This window comes from Opisthorchis viverrini (assembly GCF_000715545.1).
Source record: "Opisthorchis viverrini unplaced genomic scaffold opera_v5_262, whole genome shotgun sequence".
Classification (NCBI taxonomy): Eukaryota; Metazoa; Platyhelminthes; class Trematoda; order Opisthorchiida; family Opisthorchiidae; genus Opisthorchis; species Opisthorchis viverrini.
In genome coordinates this window covers 85,720-106,017 of record NW_008751916.1, presented here as the reverse complement: position 1 = coordinate 106,017, position 20,298 = coordinate 85,720, and the positions used below count along the sequence as shown (strand labels likewise).

The 20,298-nt window shown below is 48.1% G+C and overlaps 1 protein-coding gene across 1 annotated transcript in view; it reads left to right on the top strand.

Moving 5' to 3' along the window:
• Positions 1 to 14,987: 14,987 nt before the first annotated feature.
• The window catches only part of T265_09155 (hypothetical protein), a gene marked incomplete at both ends in the record, with an annotated part of 30,197 nt that continues 24,886 nt past the window's right edge, over positions 14,988 to 20,298 (top strand). Inside the window, 3 exons of the mRNA XM_009175161.1 lie at positions 14,988 to 15,126; positions 19,191 to 19,507; positions 20,022 to 20,070. Of these exons, the coding sequence (XP_009173425.1) occupies positions 14,988 to 15,126; positions 19,191 to 19,507; positions 20,022 to 20,070 (505 nt within the window). The remainder of the gene's footprint in view (positions 15,127 to 19,190; positions 19,508 to 20,021; positions 20,071 to 20,298) is intronic.

The following is a 20,298-nucleotide window of genomic DNA, read 5'->3' as shown; positions in this document are numbered from 1 at the left end:
TTCTCTCGACCACATCAATTTGCGCTGAAAACAGGGTTGGCGTCTAGTCTGAAGCCATGGCGAATAAAAGAGCTGCTTAGTTGTTTGTGCATTGCTCAGTTTATAACCATAATTGCAGTGGTGGTCAAAACATCAAGTAATTCTGCTTGCCTCCATCTTTCATTCAAACTCCACTTAGGTAGCATTTCGTGATCATGTTGCAGTATATCAGCCGTGACCTTTAGACTGATGGAGCCCGTAGCCGAACCTGGTGCTTGAGTACCGGTTATTTTTGGTGATCTACGGATAATAATAGTGTTTATTCCTAACCGGCGGGTGGCATACGGTCAGGCATGATCAAAAGGTTATAGTCAGAATGAACTGTAACTGGCGGGGTATGTTGGTACAAGGGGTTGCGCGCAAAAAGGAGTGTCAAAAACAATGGAAATTACCGATGAATCCGTTGGAATTTGAAGGTGGCGGGGAAAAAACGGGGGCATCATGCCTGACAGTTCACAAGAAGAATGCAAATGGCGGAAAATGGGGAACCAGAACAACGGTTCTGTTGGAACGATGGTCTCTTGGAAGCAGCAGAGTTGGCGTAATCCAGCCGGTCAACTCGAACCAAATCCTAAAAACACCAATTAGGCCGCCGCTGACTAAAAGCGCACCCAAATTAGTTTCGGCAGAACTATATGGTTTTTCAAAGCTGTGACTTTACCGGGGAGCTAACCAAATTCATTAACACCTTTTAATGATATTTTGCTCATAGCATCTTGTTTCAGTGAGCGAAATTTTGGGGTCACGAACCACCGCCGACTCGCATTTCCCACCGGTTTACGAGAGGCGGATCACGAAATCACAATTTAGCCTTCTTCTCTGTTCGTAAGGAACGAATAACATCTCCAGAATATCCAATGCAAATTTCACCCAGGAACATTGATACTCAAGTTTAACAAATCAGATAATTTTGTTCAGCTAACTTCGTTGTGACACACTGCCCGATGTAGTTCCTAGGCACCGTATGTGCAATTAATCAACTTACTACAGGGAAACAAGTGGCCTTTGAATACCGAGAATAGGTATGATAAGGATAATAGCGCTTACTCCCAACTTGTGGGTGGCGTACCGTCTGGCATGATTGTACGTCTACAGTCAGAATGAAGCATGACTTGCGGGTAGTGGGGATTGCGCGAAAAGAGGACAATGTCATAAACGGTGGGAAGTATCCGATGCAATGGTGGTAACAGGTTTCTTTCCCAGCTTGTAAGGAACAGTGGGCACGAGGTCCGACTAGTTCAAGCACCTGGCCTGCTGACACGAACTAAAACTAAAAAACCACCGCTGGCCGTAGTGACCTTGGGCCGTTGGGTGATTGGCCGTGGTCACAACGAGCAAAAGTGGGGATGGAGACAAAATAATTCGACTGGAGGGAACATGGCAAGTTTTGACTCAAAAATATGGTGTAATTTCAACCTAAGCAGACTCACTAGTTGAACTGTTGCAGGGAAGTCAGGTGCAAGGGGTAAGTTGGATGGGGACATGTTGCTATATCATAGGGCCAACCAAACATCGTATACGGCTTTGAAATTGGGGGAGGGGCAAGTCGAAATTGCAGCAGAAGAACAGGCTGAGCAAAAGTTCGTCGGGTTCGAAGGAGCTTGTCCCAGAGACGGCTTTTTGCAGTTTTTAGCAGTTAACGGAACGAGTGGGCGAGACGGCACGGTCGAGAGAGGGAATGGAATAGTTTCGGGCGTGCTATCATACTGGGTACGGCAGTGGCGTGTCATCATTGGCCTGACATACCTCAGTTTTTGGGTAGTCCCGTAACGGACGCCACATTCAAGGTTATTGGGCTGGGTTATGCGGTTCTTTTGGCGGTGGGATTCATTACATGCTGGCCGAATAAACAAGGTGGATCGAAGCCCATATGGGATTGCAGGTTTTCTTGGTTCATTTGAGGGTCCTGTGGTCGTAGATCATAGGTCAGATGGAGTGGATAACAGTCAACCAGGTCGTCCAAACCGGGTATTGCCAAAGTTCAAAGCTTGGAAAGATGGATGGGTGGGATGAGATTAGTAGAGCATGGTGAGTTTGAGGGACCTCATATGGAATAATGTGCATTAATATACATAGAAAGTAAAACTTAAGGTCTGTCGCCATTGGGGTGATGACAAGTGAACATATGGAATAACATATATGTGGATTTCCACTTAGAAGACTAGCGGCCAGGGGGTCGGTCTGCCAACATACGATATTAAATCACAAGGGATCTAGTGAAAGCCGATGTAAGCGCGCAGAGCGGTGGTGTGGAAAGCGGATGTATAAGGGCTGACGGAAGTGGACTTTCAAGATAACTGGTAAACCTGGTATTTATTACATGAGTTTGACACTACCGGGAGAGAAAGTATGTGCAAGAGAAATAGCCACCAGTCCCCGAAGCACCGCTATCAGCTTTAACCTGTAAGTGGTGCATAGCGATGAAAACTTTCGTGTCCACCGCTGGGAGCGGCAGGTAGATGTGTCATTTGTTTGGTTAACAAAACTGGCTTTAATGCGGTGAAGCTTCTGATCTGACGTCTGAAATGATAATTACGCCGTCTTCCTTCAGGGAAAATTTAATTTGGAAAGCAAGAACAATTGGTTTAGGTGCCCATTTGAATCTGACTGTCACCCACAGCTCCCTTCCTTATCTGTGACGTCACGCTCATTCTTGAGGAAATTCAAAGGACCCCTAACCTGAGCAAAAACCAGTCTACTGCCCATATATCAGACCCCGCTATTTAACAGAAAACTTGCGGAGAAAGATAGGCATTGATATATCATCCGTGACTGCATTCAAACTAACGCTTCGACAGCTGAAACGGTCGACTCATCCTGCACTCGATTTCTTCTGTCCTAATAAGACCTTTGTGACAGCCATACAGCCAAAGCTGGGTAATCGGCACCGGGCAATCAATTACATTTTGCGGAGTGCAATTCTTTGCGGGACTCGCTTAGGAAGGCTAAAAAATAGTCGAATAACGGGTGTGCCCAAAGATTGTCTCGTTTGACCCGGTTCCGGAAGTCACTTGTGGGCGATCAAAGGTAAAACTGGCGCAACTGTTTTCAATAAAGTAGAACGCTCTGAGCTCTAAACGCAGCACTTCAAAACAACAATTCTCGTGGCCAACTACCGCCACCTGTCGGACTCTTGAACTGCACTGACGCCCGGAATGGTGAAGCTGGCACCTTCAACGGCTTCTGAGGCTCATGACTGCTAATGTTCCTTCACGTATCACTGAGCTTTGGTCCAGATAATCTTCTGAACTCTGTTTGAAGATATGGATGTGGTCATTACTCAGCGCATGCCTTATCTATTCGCCTGCATCCGAGAAATGGAGTTTGTTCTGGTCAACTGTGGAGTCAGTAATAGTGCCCATTTTCCAAAAAGAGTTCAGTGGTAATTGAAGTGATTGAAGCGGGGTCAGCTTAACCCCAGTCATTCCCCCTTGGTCATCTCGTGGTGGTTTGGGAAACACTGACTCGAGAGCATGATGTGGAATTCCGGCTTTGTCTTGGTTGCGTAAACCGGAGTTTTACTCCGTCGAGTGTTTGAATAGTGCAAAACGTGTAAGCGGCTCACAATTCCGATACTCCTATTTATTCAAGGCGCATTTGACTCAGTGAGGTGGTCTGTTCTGATTAACGTGCTTCCTCTGCAAGGATTGTGTCCTTTTTCTCCTCATGCTTGTCGGCAAGGAGAGTATATGATGGACACCACATAAGCTATCGTACACAACATGGCATGCAACACCAACGACATCCAAAATCTTCGTAAGTCTTTCATGCCCTTCTGTCAACTCATGCGTTGTCAACCTCACGGTTTGCGCCATCCTGAAGGGGCACAGGGGAGAACACTCCCCTCGGTAGATAGTGTTTTGGCATGCGTAGCAATTGGCCCAGCCATTTTAGTCGGTGGTTCTGGATGTTTCTTCCCGGTGAAGGGCCTGACACATGACCAAGTTCCTCTTTTCTAGTCACCTTGTTACTAGCACGCAGACGCCATCCGAAAGCATTCACTTTTCTGAGGCATCATTGGTCAAATCCCGGAGATGCCTCACATCATCTGTCCACAAAGGCATTGTTTCGCACCCATTCAACACAGCTATTGCTGTAGCCTGGTACACGCGACCCTTAAGATCTAGTGATATGCTTTTTGGTGGCACAAGTGACGCAAATTAACAAACTTTAATTGAGCCTTTGAGATTCTTGCACTGAATTTATCACATTTCCGTCAGAGCAGTTACAACCACCAAGGTGATTCTCCTTGACTCACTCTGGATTGTGAGGGATATCTTGCGAGACTGCACCTTCTGAAGCATGACAAAAGAGCAGTTTCAAGGTCGCTAGGAACAGAAGCACAGTGACGTTTGAGCAGAAAATACACTCCGACACTGCTTAGGCCTAATTCTGCTCTATATTCCCGTCCTCCTCCCTGTTGAAGGCCAGGATCCCGGATCGTAGCAGGTGGCCAGTTAAATTGCTGTTCAAAGTGCTGTTCCCAGCGGTACAAACGTTCTGCCTTACCCCTTCCAATTACCAGTGGCCTCCCTACTGTTTTTATTATACATCAATAACGCTACTGATTCCATCACCCATGGATCCCCTCTTCTGTTCGATAATTATATAAAGGTAGCCTACACGTTTAAGGCCGGTGAATCCGTTTCTACCCTTGTTGACATTCCGACTTTCTTTCACTGTTCCAAAGTGCAAACCCCTCTCTCATCGATTTCAGGCTCTTCCTGGGACACATACACTTAATGGACTCTCAATTCCTACTCCTCCAGAAATGAGAGACCTAGGCCTTAGATATTCCTGTGCGTTTAGCTTTAATCAACGTGCAGGGTACAGAGTAGCTAAAGCTCGCAAGCTCCGTCATTTCATTCGCCCATCCTTCCACGATAAACCATGTTTGATCTTTACACAATTTGTAAGACCAATTTTTGAATGCAGCCCTGAATTCGCCCCACAGTATTCGCACGTATGCCGGACTGCTGTGGAGAATTTGCACCGCTCGTTTACTTAGCCCTTGTTCACGGCGTCATCTACGCTGCCGTATAGTCCTCGTTGTCTGTCGATTGGGCTGGATCTGTTATGGCTAAGGTGCATCAGGTTGAATCTAGGCCTCCTGCGTCGCCTAATCTACCGGCGGGTTTACATAGCTGACTGCCGTCCTGGGTTTCCTTTCTGTCCTCCCTATAATGTTCGAAACTCTAGATTTTCACTCTTATTGTGCACCTGCCGAACTGATTTTTGACAAAACGTTTTTCTATGCCTGTATTCCAAACTATGGAGCAGGCTCCTCTTCCATATCCGTAATGTCTCATCTCATGCAGGTTTCCGAAAAGCCATTGATTCTTACGTTTCTATCGAGAGAGTTAAGCGACTTTTCGCACCACAGCTTACACTTGACACTTTTAAAAAGAACCTTAGCCCTTTTAAGTTGTGCTCTCACTCTGACCGTCCTGTTACTAGGTCCCAGCATGTGCGCTTATCAAACTGAAGCCCTTAGAATTAACCCACAAGTGCGACAACCACCCTCCCAGGTGCCCTGGAGTGTAAATTACCAATTTGTCTACCCCTTATGAAGACGTTCACTTCCTACATTTAAATCTGTTTCTGCTCTCCGGGGCATAGTTGCGTTGCAGAGTAGTGCTTACCATCGCAATTGTCTTCAAGACCGACCTTACCGACCTGGTTGTATTACCTTCCTCCAGCCTTAAGCTTTTGTACCCAGCATAAATATTCCTAGTTCATCGAGCCTGGTCCTATCCCTGAATAGCTCTGTCAGCTCTACTTATTGTCTGGTGCTTTGTTTTGACTGTATTTCTCCAACCTCAGCCAAATTGAAGCCATAGTTCCCTACCGCTCTGAAACATTATGTATCCCTGATCACGCACTGCCAAATGTGGGCATGAAGATGCGCCATAAATGAAATACTTGATTGATACAGCCCACTCATTCACACACGCACCCACACACAACGCTGGAGCGCCTCTATTCGGCAAGGCGGTCAACACCAGCGCTTCGTCGTCATTTAGCCATAGCACCCGGGCTCTGAACATCTCCATTCAACTCCCATAGCCCAAAAGGTAGTTGCCGTTTCATTCGTCTCTGCGAATTGCCCCTTTTAGTGACTGTTTGTTGTTTGTTTGCCCAAAATGGCTGAGCCGTTTTACAGGCCTAGCTTCACCCCCCCTACCGGATAAAATATACGGTAGCTGGAGTTATTTTTTATTGCATAAACCGCAGTTATGACTGTTTGGCGACTTGTGACCCTGCAGATCTGGCAGCATGCACAAATGGGAAAATCTGGTGTGGTGGTCGCGTACGTCCTGCAGGGTAGGTCAGCATGTTACGTTGCGCCATGGTGCGCTTGTTTGCGCGCAACCGCTACAGAACGCGGGTGCACAGCCCATTCGCGGTGGTTCCGTGCCTGGCCTTCAATTCAGAAAAACCTAAAAGGAGCACCGTTGCTGTTTGTCCGTAGCTGGATAGGACTTGTACTGGTTATCAGTTGTCTCGCAACACCAACAAAGGCAAGCAAGTGACAGCTGTCTCTTCGTTTTTATAAAGGTAGCCTGAAGGTACTGTTTGAGGATCGAGGCTAACGTTGAGGTACAGGGATTTGCTAACTTCGTCTTAGTTAGGTCATACCACCCCAAGTCCACTCCATCATCCAAACAGCGGAGACGTTCCTTCCTCACGTCCTCTCCGGCCATCATATGCACAAAATGCAAATGTAATCATTTGCTGATTACCGGCAGTCACAGCTAGCTCTGTTTTTGTCGTGCACCATTCGTTTTCTGGAGTTGGTAGCTGTGACTCGGTGAGTGGTGATCCGTACTCTTACCTTACTTTTAAGTGGACGTAGTAGATCTTGTGACTCGGCGAGTGGTGATCCGTACTCTTACCTTACTTTTAAGTGGACGTAGTAGATCTCAGCTAAGCTATGGCTCTTATCCATTATCCAGGAGGCTGGTGCCCAACCGCTTTTTTAATTGTCTACTGTCGCTATTCATACCAAACCCCCAATTTGCACAACGGAGACCATATGTTAGGTTTCTTTTGGTAAGCTAGAAACTACCGCCTATTCTAACTAGTCCAACGACTAGCCTTCCTGCTGGCTACCTCGACGACAAAGTCCCTACCTTCCCAAAACTAGGCACCTACTCTCGTTCAGCTAGTTATTAGTTTCTAGATCCGCGAACAACCCCACCTTTCCTGGGTCCATTTAGCTTGTTGCCATCCCATCTTAGGCTTTTTTCTATTGACACCGTTTTATCTAATGCCTCCTGGTACTCGCCAGACGCCGCTGCTCTCATTCCATTTCTTCCTCATTTCCCCTGTTCTCAAGCTTCAATCTTCGGTTGCAGTTGCGCAAGCACCCCGTACAACTATTATTTAATCAGCTTGGCGAGTCCCGGTCTATATTTACATTGTCCTCCAACCGAAGAGAATTATACGTGACTGTGCATCGGCCTAACTTTATCGGTGTCAATCTCCGCAGCTAACCCGTATCCAGCTGCCATGGAAATGCGCATCTCCTCTCCGATTGCAGTACCCTTGACGACCTTAAATGTCTGTCTGCAAACCGACGTATGTCAGTGCAATGAGGGCAAAGCAATGCCATACAGAGTGTGATGACACTCCCATGACTATTTTCTCCCGAAACTCCACCACAATCTCTAGCCAACTCGAGCCTGCAATTGCAAATACGAGCAATTTTTCACCTGACCACAACTGCCTCTCTAATGAGTTCATTCTAACCCGATGGAACTTTCGATCAGATTTCACTAACCTGGCGTTCTGCTGCAATTTCGGTATGCCTCTTCCACAAGTTCCAAATACAGTGTTTGTTTGGCCCTATGCGTTGGTACTATCCCCGCATCAGACCCACCCTCTGCCCCGAGCTCCCGATAACAGTGGCACCAGTGAGCCTACTCAGTTTCAGGCTAAACCATATTTTCAAGGCAAAACTTGTCATTTGCCTCTACTTCGAATTATCCCATTTCCATCTCCATCTTTTCTTGTCGTGATTCTGACCATTTTTTCAACCGCCCAAGGTCATTCATTGCCAGCCGACCTCATCTTCAAACCAGTTGAACCTCATGCTTATTGTCCTAGCTTTTCGGTTCCCGCAACTGCGATGACTTCCCATGTAATAAGCATGCCTCGTCCATTGTACCTTCCTCCCCAATGTGTTGTTGCCTGCCACGTCCAGGTTGTAACTACCCGATTATGCCTCAAGTGGCACATTCCCAACAAGTCGGGAAATAAGCTTAACATTGTTATTTCATTGGACATCGCCCACTGTTCGTGGCATTGTCCTGTTTTTCGCGCAATCTCCAGTACCCGCAGATTCCCCTCGTCATGCTCAATTCTGACTAAAAATATGATCGGGCCTGACATTGTGCCACACACAAATTGGGAATAGACATTATCATTATTAGTAGTTATTACAACTGTATTTGTAGGGAATCACAGGATGTTCCACAAGATCGTCACAAAATCTCCGTAAAGGGAGGAGAAGCATCGAGTCAAAAGTGCTCCACCCTGACTGGCTGACATTCTGACCAGTCGGGACGTGCCTTCGTTTGGTCCGCACGTGACACATCCGTCCAAATGATGAGATTTTTGGTTATTAGGGACGGCTACCTCCGAACACTCCCAATTCATGAGAGGGCTTTTCGAACGATTGCTGCTTTGCACTCCACTGGGACGACTCGTCGAGGTGCAATCACATGTCTGTCCGTCCCTGGGGCTGCGAGCAAGCCATCCTGGGATCCGGTGCCCCCACTTCGGAGGTATGACAGTGCTTTCTGTTGTCCAATGCGACGTGGCCCCTTACCGGAGCCGCAAGCTGTTGGATGAGGTTGGTTTCCTTGACGTAGTCGTGCTTATGATCTTAGTTTCACCGCGTGTTCGACATATTCGACCCTGTGTCCACCGTGGATACCATTACCCATATCCTTAAATCAGCGTCTGGCCCCTGTATTCCTGTTGTGCATTTCTTCTGCTAACCCCCTTTCTTGCCTTTCCGGAAAGCAGTGAAACGATCCGCAGGAACCCGTGACTGTAACCTGAAGGGCTCGGACCGCGAGTGAAACGTTGCAGGCTGCTTGCAGGATTCACTAAATTGAACTGAAGAGAGGGGGTTGCCTATGCCAGACGCCAAGAGGTGAATAGCTGCTGCGTGGCGTATGTTCCCTCTAGTCTCCGGTCCGGCTGTAACTGTGGCGACCACATAATGGCCAGGGCGTGGTGATCCCGTGAACGTATCGGAGGTATTGGCAGTCGTTTCGCCACAAACGGTATTGGGGGTTGATCCAAGACTTGGAGATCATTATCCCAACCGAGGCCCAAGAGGTCAAGCCCCGTATGTTCGGTGAGGTGGCTGCTAGCGCGGAACGTTCGAAATCGGTTTCGTTTTTCCCTCGTGCAAATTCGTGAAGGAACTTTTTCGTTGTTCAATCTATTCACAGAGTACACACGAGTAATTGTTGAATTTTACTACTCTAACAGAACATTTGAGAGATAAACCTTGATATTTTTCACACACATCCTATTTTACAGCTAATCCTAAACATGACATCATTTTACACCGATTGCCGGCTGCAGCCATAGATGGACCACAGCAGAAGTGGACGAAATGGCTGCCCGTCGAACGTCAAACGCGGTATGCAATGCCAAACATGCAAGGCCTGGTTGCACTTTAAATGCACGGGTTTACAGGACGACCAGATAGGCCGACTAGCTAACTCTCTTGACCCATTTGTCTGCGCCAGCTGCATCTACGTTAAAAGTGCAATGCATACCGCGGCCAAGGGGGGAGCCTCCCAAAGCGGCACCCAATCCCCAGTGCAGATTCAGAAAGACCGCTGTCAGCGTTCCGCTTTAATCAGGATACTCGACGCGAAGTTAGCGCGTCTTTCAAAGGCACTGGAGGACTCAGGCGCTAAGAATGCAGCAACCTGGACGACCTCTTACAGTTTTTCCGCTGAATAACATGATTAGGGGCAACCTTCTTGACAAAGAACTTTCTTCGCTGAACCAATACCTCGCGATATCCATAGCGGGCCCCATGGCTGCGGAAAAAGTCATACAACTTTCTGACGCGGTAATAGAAACCGCCACAGCGTCTCTAGTGGACTGGCGCCTAAGGGAAACAGACTGATAATCTGGGGGTCATTCTCCGGAAAAATCACGCCAGCGAAGCTGGCACAGGCAATCCTTAGCAATGTCTTCACCAAGCCTGATGAATCGCTCTAAGCAGAATAGCTACACCAGAAGGGAAGTAAGCGAACTCTTGAACTTCTAGTCACTTTTTCTTCCCCATCTGACGTACAGGAGACCTTGGAGCGGGCTGGCAGCATTCAAAAGGCCAACCTAATGATCAGGCGCCTATCTGAGGATCGTCCTCCAGACGTGCGCAAGCTTGGTCACAACAGGTCAGGAGTGGAAGCACGAAACAGGCTTCCACCGGGCACTAAACCAGATACCCCAAACTCATGACCAAGCTGATTGAGGTCATATCCGCCTGTGCTCCCGAAACCAGGCCGACGAAACCAGCTGCTTCTCCGGACAGCAGTTTTTATTCGACCACCACAGGCCTCTCGCCCACCAAAGGCAGGGAAGCCTCTGAACTGGACTGAGTCAGATGAGCGGGGACAAGAAGCGAAGCCAACCTCCAGCTCCACTCCGTCAAAAGCGCGCTCTCTGCTTGTGGACACAACCGTCGCTTAGGGCCCCAACAACCAAAGCCATAAACATGACTACAGAAACCCGAAAAATCCCTCGTACATCCAGTTGGCCGCGCTGATCGCTGGCGGATCGGGTGTCGACACAAACACGAAAGAAGAGCGACTGCAGCCAAAAAAGCCACATAAAACTCGCCAGAATAGAAAACTGCTGGCTGGCTTGGAGGTGCAGTCCTCCGCAAAATCGTGCCTCTTGGGAGCGCCACCAAAACCATTACTTCTTGGTGCCACCACCCAGCGCTCAGGGCCTCACACAGACACCTTCCGGTCAAACCGCGCCAAAACACCCAAGGATTCAGAAAGGTGGAAGCTTGCAGCAGACCCATGCCCAACAGCAAATCTGGTTGGCGAAAGGGGGATGCTGAGAGGGCTACAAACAGCATCGGTCGAAATTTCTGCCCATGGAGGAAAACTCCGTCCCCCAAAGCCAAAAGGCCCAAGCAAACCGAGCTCCCACGGAACGAAAAATCCTTGTAGGCGAAAAGCCCCCCCCAGAAACCACAAAGACAGGAAGCAGACAACATCGCCCCAGAGGCCCCTTTGTAGCCTTGAACTCAGACTCAAACCCGGTGCACAACTATTAAGTCTGCTAATCACACTGATCACCCAACTTTCTGCTCCTCACCCCCGAAGGCAGCAGAGACAGTGTTGGAATGCTTGTCCTCAGTCTTTTCAACAAATTCGGCGATGATAAACAGTCAGCTTGCCTTGAAAAACCGTCCATAATCGCACTCACAGAGACCTGGCTCACACCAGATGTCGCTGACGCGGAGATGTCGATAGAAGATTGCTCTATTTTTTCGAGCTGGCTCAAAACGAGGGAGAGCTGGTAGGTTACTCTGTACTTACATGCGGCCCTACCAATTCCGACTGTCCTCTCTGAGACCACCCCTGCACACTTTTGCGATGCACTGTGGGTCCAAATCCCGCTGCGCTGGTCCGATTTTCTCCTTCTCGGCGTTGTCTACCGTTGCCTCGCGAGACCCCCTGAAGATGAACGATTCCTCATACAAACCCATGAGCAACTCTCCTCCAACTACCACTTCACTGTTCTCCTGCTGACAGCTGACTTCAACGCCCAAAAAGCCTCCTGGATGGAGCTCAAGCGCGTCGAATCAGGCGAACATTTGCAGCGGCGCTGAGTGGAATCGTTCAACGGAGCGCTTGGACTCAACATGTCGTTGCACCCACCAGATACCGCGAAGGCCAACTACCGTCCATCCCGGATTTGGTCATCACCAACAAAAGACACTTCGTTGATCAGGTGACAATTAACGCTCCACTGGGACATAGCGACCACTGTGTGCTGACCAGCAGCTCCGGTGGAAGAACTATATAGGAACATTGTCCAGAAAGCTCACGAGGCTGACTCCACGTTCGTCCCAAAGTAACCGGCACGCACTCGGATGAACCGCGGGATGCGAAAAAGGATTCGGCGACTTCTGTAAAAAGGATCTCATATCTTTTTCAAAAAGTTGACTGCAGGGGATACAGAAGGTGAGCTGGCATTTCGTGAAATGCGGAACCCATGTGAATCGGAAATCCGCCGATAGAACATACAAAAACAAGCCACCCTTCTGGACCGCGCTCGAAAAAACATAAACGTACTGTTCAAGTATATGAGACATCGCCGCAGAAACAAACCATCCGCGTTCTCCCTGAGGGACAGNNGCGTTCTCCTTGAGGGACAGAAACGGAGAACCGACGAATGACTCAACAGTGGTATCTGAGGCTTACAGAGAACACTATGCATGTCTATACTCAGCCCCAGTGTCCTCGTCACATCCACTCTTGTCAAGGAGAAACTACGAACAGCCTCTAACCGACTTGGTCTTCACTGTGGAGGACATTCGTCAACTCTTGGACAAGATCAACCCATTCTGCGCATTGGGACCCGACGGGGTCCATCCGAGGATCCTGAAAGAAACGTCCTCCACACTGGCAAACCAACTACACCTTGTGTTTCGTCAGTCGCTTGACGAAGGCCGCCTTCCCCCTGCTTGGAAGGGAGCGATTGTCACGCCAATATACAAAGCTGGTGACCGACTATCGCCTGGCAGCTGTAGGCCTATAAGCCTCACTAGCGTGCTGTGCAAGGTGATGGAACGCATTCTGAAGCGAGCCATCCTAGATCACCTTACTTCCAGCAATCTGATATCTCCAGCTCAACACGGATTTCTCCCAAACCGTTCTTGCGTAACAAACATGCTCGTGTTTATGGACAGCTTAACCCAAGCCAAGGACGAAGGACTCATATCGGATGCCATATTTTTCGACTTCTCAAAAGCCTTCGATAGGGTCTCGCCCGTTCCGCTGCTCTACAAACTGGAGTCTTGCGGGATTCAAGGGAAAATCCTTCGCTGGATCAAGCCGTTCCTATCAGACAGATCATTCCGAGTGAGAATAGGCTCAACCTACTCCTCTCCAGCAACGGTCTCCATTGGAGTTCCCCAAGGCTCCGTCTTGGGACCACTCCTGTTTCTGATCTACGTCAACGACCTCCCAGACGTTCTTGCGCGTCCATGTCTACTTTTTGCGGACGACTTGAAATCCTGGAGTTCCAATGTCAGTGCCCCCCAAAAGGATGTAGACGCTGCCAGCATGAGAAATCGGCCCAAAAGCCATTCGCCATTTTACGGTTGGTCCGACGCACCTTCTCCCGTATTACTCGCATGGACTTCCAAATACTCTATGGGGCCACATCAGACTGCTTCTGGAGTACGTCAACCAAGTTGTCTACTCAGGACGCACGAAAGACGTCACCGCCATTGAGCGTATCCAGCGGGCCGCTACGAAAATGGTTGCCGGCCTCAAATCTGTGGACTACGAAACGCGTCTCGCGATGCTTGATCTATTTCCCCTGGAGTACCGTCGCCTCAGAAGGGACCTAATTCTACTTATGCCCTGTTTGAACAAAGCTTGGTAAACAGGTTTTTTACCGTTGACCCAGCAAAGGCACGGCGGGGTCATAGTAAGAAAATTGTCAAGCTCAGAGCACCCACATACATTAGACAAATTTTTTTCTCATTTCGTGTAGTAGCTGCGTGGAATGACCTTCCTCCGATGGTGGTCCACGCTCCTTCTATGACCTAGTTTAAAGCATTATTAGACGTTTATTTAAGCGAATCTTCGTGCTGGCAAGCATACTGCCCCGTGCTGAGAACATAAAGAGCAGTGCTGCACCCTATTTTCACTTGTGCCTTTCAGGCAGGCGACACTGACCGATAAGAACAAAAGCGACCCGGGACACTTGGGCAAAAGCCTCGATCCTGTGTATCAATCCGTGATCCGTGAAGTACCATTGTGATGAATCTCCTGGAGCCTTACGGAGAAGTTCTGTTTCCCTGTCGGTTTGAGGCTTCCAACAGATGTGTTACGCACGATGTGGTTTCCATCGGTGGCCTTTGAATCACATCTCACAAAAGTGAGGTCAGAACCTTTATCATTTTGAAATGTAACTGGTAGGCCATTGATACGAGCTTTGGCAAATTTTCATCAACCGGATGATTTTACCTTCAACATAGTGGTCATGGCTACTACCTGCGTCCTTTTTCCGGTCGATTTTTGTGTGAGCCCCTGAAGTTGTCTCTGCACCATTCTTCTTCGTGACCCTCTCGACTGCACTTCTGCACCTATGGTTCCGGTAGGGACAGTGGTGTTTTTCACTAAACCGACAAGGTGTGGACAGTTTTCTTGGAGTTCGTTTAGAATTTGATCGCATTTTGGAAGTTACTTTGCATACCATATCAGGTTGAGAGAATTTGGAGTGTCTAGTCATTGCAGCATCAGCCCTGAAAGTGATAAGATGCTGGTCCTCGGTGGTGAGTTTCTCAAGTGACAACTCTTGATCCTGTTTAGTTCGATTCATTGACCGGGTCCGAATATCTGAAGACCAAGCACGAAGATGGGGCACTTGAATTGATTCTCGATCATGGTGCTCAGCTGAAAACGCTCGCATTTTCTGTTGACCACACGGGCATAAGTGCTGAAATCCTCATTTTGGTAACGTTGAAACTCTGATAACCATTTTTGAACAAGCAACTTTGCACAGCAAATATTTGGGCCGGGATTTCGACAGTACCTGCGAAACCAAGGTCAAGGGGGAGTTCGGGGAGCATGGAATTTGTGGACACATACGGCCCTCTGCCACGTATATTAGTGCATGCTTCGACCCTCGGTTATACCTGAGTCGGACGCTCTATTTGGATGCTATTCACTCCATCTGATCGGCGCTTCACATCACAAGAGATCCCCATTCGGACCAGAAAATATCTATACAAAAAACCCGCTGCCAACAGAATTGCACATCTCAGCCCAAACGCCTCAAACATGATGTCCATCACAGGTTTGTCCAAAAACCGATGTATGTCAGTGCAACAATGGCATGGCACAGTCGTACTCAGTTTCATAGCATACCCGCAACCGTTCATTTCATACTTTTGTCGACGTTCTTGCTCACTCGTGCCCTAATCCTCAACTGCGAACAAATTCTTCACCTGGCCCCATCCGCCTCCGGGACCGTTTCATTCCAGTCCGCTAAACCTCCCATTCCGGATGTGAACACCTAGTGTTGACTTTCGCCTTGTGCTCCCCACAGAGCCAGTCATTTTCCGTGCAGTTCGCGTTTCTTCTTGTGCATTTGCACCTGATTCCCCCAAGGAACTTCTACTCCAGAACCCACTCCAGCAGTGACACTAGTGAGTCTCCACAGTTTCATTGTGCACCATGACCGAAATTTTCGCCACCGTTTATCCATATTATTGATTTCTCTACCTCATCATCCCCGCTTCCACTTTGTATGACCCTTGCTGTAAGCCCAAAATTCCAAGGCCCAACAGGAACCGTTGAAAGTTTTAGACTTTAGTTCACACTGACCGGCAATATCGTGACAATCCAGCTACCGCACCAGACTCGTTATACTGGCTCATCACTTTCCGCCATTCGAAGTTTTTTCATCATGCATCAAGAAGGACACCTCCTTCCCACCCTCTCTCGTTCTGTTTTTGCCCGCCATTTTCCAGCCCTAATGGTCTTATCTTGTCCCGGCGCTCAGTATTCACACAATGGAATTGAATTTTTGAAAGCTTCGACGTGCCTTATCGGACTGAAGAGACAGGTAATTGAGTTCAGAGTACGACTTCGATCTTTCGATAACCATTTGGGCATCCCAGGGTAGCAGAGCTGCTAGATAAGTATTCCGCAGGCATTTTCCGCCAGAGGTATGATGGCTTCAGTGGACAATGGAATCCGTGAGCCGCAGGAGATGAAAGTAGATTAGGATGAATTTTGGTTTGAGCACATACGCAGCAAAATTCAATATTTCACTTGCAGCTAAGAGCGTTGTGCGGCTAATTGGTACCATCTTGGCTTGATATGTCTCCCTCCTAAGTAAGATAAACTCCTGGTAATTGTGCCTCCTTTCCCATGCCAGTTTAGGCGTGGCCAAATCTACATCGGATATCGCCCACTGTTTATGGCAGTCCTTTTCCCGCGCACTCCCCGCAAATTCTCCCATTCGTGCTCTATTCTAAATGTAACCATATGATCATGCGTGGTGGTGTGCCACCAATTGTTGGGAATATATTTTACCATGTTATTTTAAACGAACACGTTCAGATGTCCCCACTTTCCGCAGCAAAAGTCGAAATTTCCATGCGTCATCAAACTGATTAAAGTCGGTTTGAAACATGTCCTCATATTTCTTGAACCAACCTTGGAGAGTTCATCCAGATTCAGTGTCGGAATTGAATTATGTAATTGAGCTGGTAGCAGTATCTGCGGACGCTGACGGAGGACCGAATGATTTTGTCACATTGACCAACATACTGCGCATCAGAGGTTCAGCATGTCTCGTTTGAGCTTTTTTAAGCTGCTTCTGTTGCTGCTCCCGAAACTGACATCCTGGGTTCGGGTTACCGCCAGTTGTTTGACTTGCTGAGCGACCGTGCAACTCTGTGCCAGCCCATGACTTCCTGCTCCGCTCACCATGGTATACCGAAAACACGGTTGTCTCAGATAGTCCCTTATGGAGACAAAGAAAAATTATTAAAAGTTTATTTGTAGGTTAATCACAGTTCTCCGCAAGGTCGTGCTAGAATCTCCGGGTAGGTGTGAGAAGCATCGAGCCTATGATGCTCGATCCAGATTGGCTGACATTCTGACCAATCGGGGCATGCCTTCGTTTTGTCCGCAGCCTGCACGTGAGACATCCAATCATACGATGTGTAATATGCCTGCGTGTATAAAAGTATCCAAACTCACCGTGTGGATGTTCTGAGAATAGCAGTCGGGTGGACTGAAAAGGAGAATGCGACGTATTAGTTGGATGTAACAGTAAGTTGGTAACTCTCGCCAACTGTCCACATAGAAGCACAAGAGCGTAGGTTCAACGGTTTATTCTCCGAAACTCTGAACACGTGGGGATTCAGGAGAGAGAGGGTCAACAACGGGGAACAGGGGGTACAAGCATATATAAACATCAGACGGTTGTAGTCGCTGGGGAGGGCGATCAATCTCATCTCTCCGGTATTCAGGGATGTCTTCGTTTTCTACCACCGTTACCGCCGCCGCTTCTGGAAGTAGACAAAAGAGACTGTGATTAACGATGGCGCGCAGTTTGACATCCGTCGGCACATTACAGATGTGATGTCCGGTTATTAGGGATTGTTGGCCTCCGGATAGTGGGTAGAGCAGGAACCCGAGGATCGGCACAGAGTTGCACGACCGTTCAGCAAACCACAACAAAGGGTCAACGGGAAGCAGCCCGTTGAAGAACAGCTAGTCTCTGTACTGCGAGTAATCGTATTGCGAGGCGGTCTGGAGGTAAAGTCCTCTGCGATAGGAGTTCGAAAGCAGTAGGGCGTTTCCCCCAGGTGACCAACATGTTCATATTCACGGAAGCAACGATGCTGGCTTCCCCCGACGAAGTACGGATTAGAAAAGGTCGGCCCTAAAATCCGCAAACTCCGATCGCCTAACGGTTGACCGTGACCACCGGCACGTTATTCGATACGGTCAAAATATTTCCAAAACCAAAGAGCTCAGTGTTGCTCAAAAGGCACCGAATATCACTCTTACCACAGCTTTTCGATTCTTCATTTTTTGTGACCTATGGGGAGTTCATGAAAGGTTCCATAGGATTTTAATAATAAATAGAACCCTAATTTGGTTTATATGCTCTGCAACCGCGTTTTAAGTATTTTTCCAGTCGTACTCCGTCTTTGCTTAAGGTCTAAGGCTTTTTTTGCTTACACGGTCTCTACATGCCTGTGATGAGTGTTATTGACACAAATCAGTGATATCTAAAGCGCCATTCAGCGACTATGTATAACTATACAGTCAGAAATGATGTATTTATCGGATAGGTCCAATTTGTTTGTGACGAACACAAGGCTGAAAGCACCTTACTGGTCACTAAACAGTCGCTTTGGCGCTATGCAGTAGTCTGGTTCAATTAAGACTAACGCAGGTCGATGTGGTAAATGGTGCTTGTTTGTCGTATCGGCATACGCCCCAGCAGATAGCAGTTCTGAGACTGAGAAGAACGAGTTTTATCAAGATCTGTCACGACGTCTTCGGTCAGCAAGAAGGGCGGATATAGTAATCCTGGCGGGCAATATGAACGTCCAAGTTGGACGACTAAGTCCGGAAGAAGTACAGTTAGCTAGGCGATTTGGAGTCAATGCTGACCTTACAGATAATGGAGAGCGGCTTCTTCAGTTGTGTGCAGATCATCGTCTGTTCCTGGCCAGTACGAACTTCCAACACAAACACTCACACATAGTTACTTGAAGGCCGCCTACCACAAGACAGTCGTGAACTTATTTGAAACATATGGCTATCAGTTGCCGGTGGAGATCCTCAATTAAGGGTTGTCGTTCCTTCTGTGGTACACGGCATCCTGTGGACTTGCTCAGCAATTGGCTTTCCGCCAGCACTACGCGTGTCGAAAGAGAGCAGCTCCGTTCATCAACTTCGTCAAGTTTCGGTAGCTGAAGAGTATCGAGCTGATCTGGCTGGAAAGCTACGAAAAAGACAGTCATGTAGACGACGAAGATTGGAGGATGAATGGAGGCGAATTAAAGGAACTATGCTCCCAGCTCTCAGGACTGTTTGTCCAACCCATCTGACTCGACTAAATGAACGCTGGATATCTTCGAGATCAACAGATCTTATTTCTGACAAAAAGGCCACGGGTGGCGCACACAGATCCCTCGAACACCGGGTAATCAGGGGCTTAAAGAATGACAGAGAACCGGGTGGAATTTCGAAGGCCCAGGAGATGGAGAAGGCTTTCGCTGCAGGAAACCGCTGCGCCCGGTTTTAACTGATTTGATCAATGGGTCAAAACAAGGCAGATGTCAATTAGACAATATGCGAGAAAGACTGGATAGCAATTCACTTCCTCAGTCGCCATCTTCAACGGTGAGCTGAGCATTTCCAAGAACAGTTCGCCTGGTATCCTCCAACAACCGCTAGAAGAACCAAGCGGATCAGAATGGAGTGGTGGCACCAACCCACCATCAGCAAGTGAAATCCAGCGTGAGATTTTAATCTTGAAGGGCATCAAGGTACCTGGCCCGGATGGTCTACACCCCGTGCTATTCAGAGAAGGTGGCGAGGTCCTGGTGAACATTCTAACAAACATGCTGCAGAAGATTTGGAACGGAAACAGAATACCAGCTCAATGGAGCTCCTCGACCGTCATACTGGTTTTCAAAAAAAGAGTAAGAACGTCATGTGGAAATCATCATGGTATCAGCCTGGTATCCCACGCATCTGAGTTTCTCTCCGGCATTATTTTGGGCAGGTTGGTGGACTATGGAGAGAGATAGATTCGTGAGAATCAAGCTAGCTTTTCGCCCTGTTGAGGATGCATCAACCGTATCTTTACCTTGAGACAAATCCTTCGACAGCGCCTCTACTTCAGACGTCCTACGTTGGTTGGTTTTCCAGGATTTGAACGCTGCCTTTGATTCTGTCGATCGTCAGCAACTTTCGGCTGTCTGGCGATCAAAGCTGTCCCTTCCAAATTTAATTTCCCTGTGAGGACATTGTATGCGAACTCCCGTGGGCGCGTACGAGTATACGAGATGCTCTCGCTTGAGTCGAACACGTCCAGTGGTGTAACACAAGGCTCTTCTCTTTCATCCCTCCTCTTTAACTTTGTTGTTGATATGCTGCTTGAAATTTTTCTGCCTGCTCTCTACCTCTCTCTTCTACCTGCTCTCTTTGTTTCAGACCCTTCCCATCACCATCGTCGACAACATAACATCAGTGTTCAACACCGGTGTTTCACTGCCGTACAACCATGATTTATTTAAGGGCCTTATTGTAAAGAAAAGAATAAAGGTGGACGGGGAAGGGACTTAGTGCCAGCTTAACACAATCATTCAGATATGCCTACACCTCCAGACATTCACTCAGGCAATCTGAATAGAAACTGACAACAAGAACGCCACTGGCATCGGTTGCCAGCCGTATCTTGTAATGTCTCCAACCAAGCGCACTGGGGATC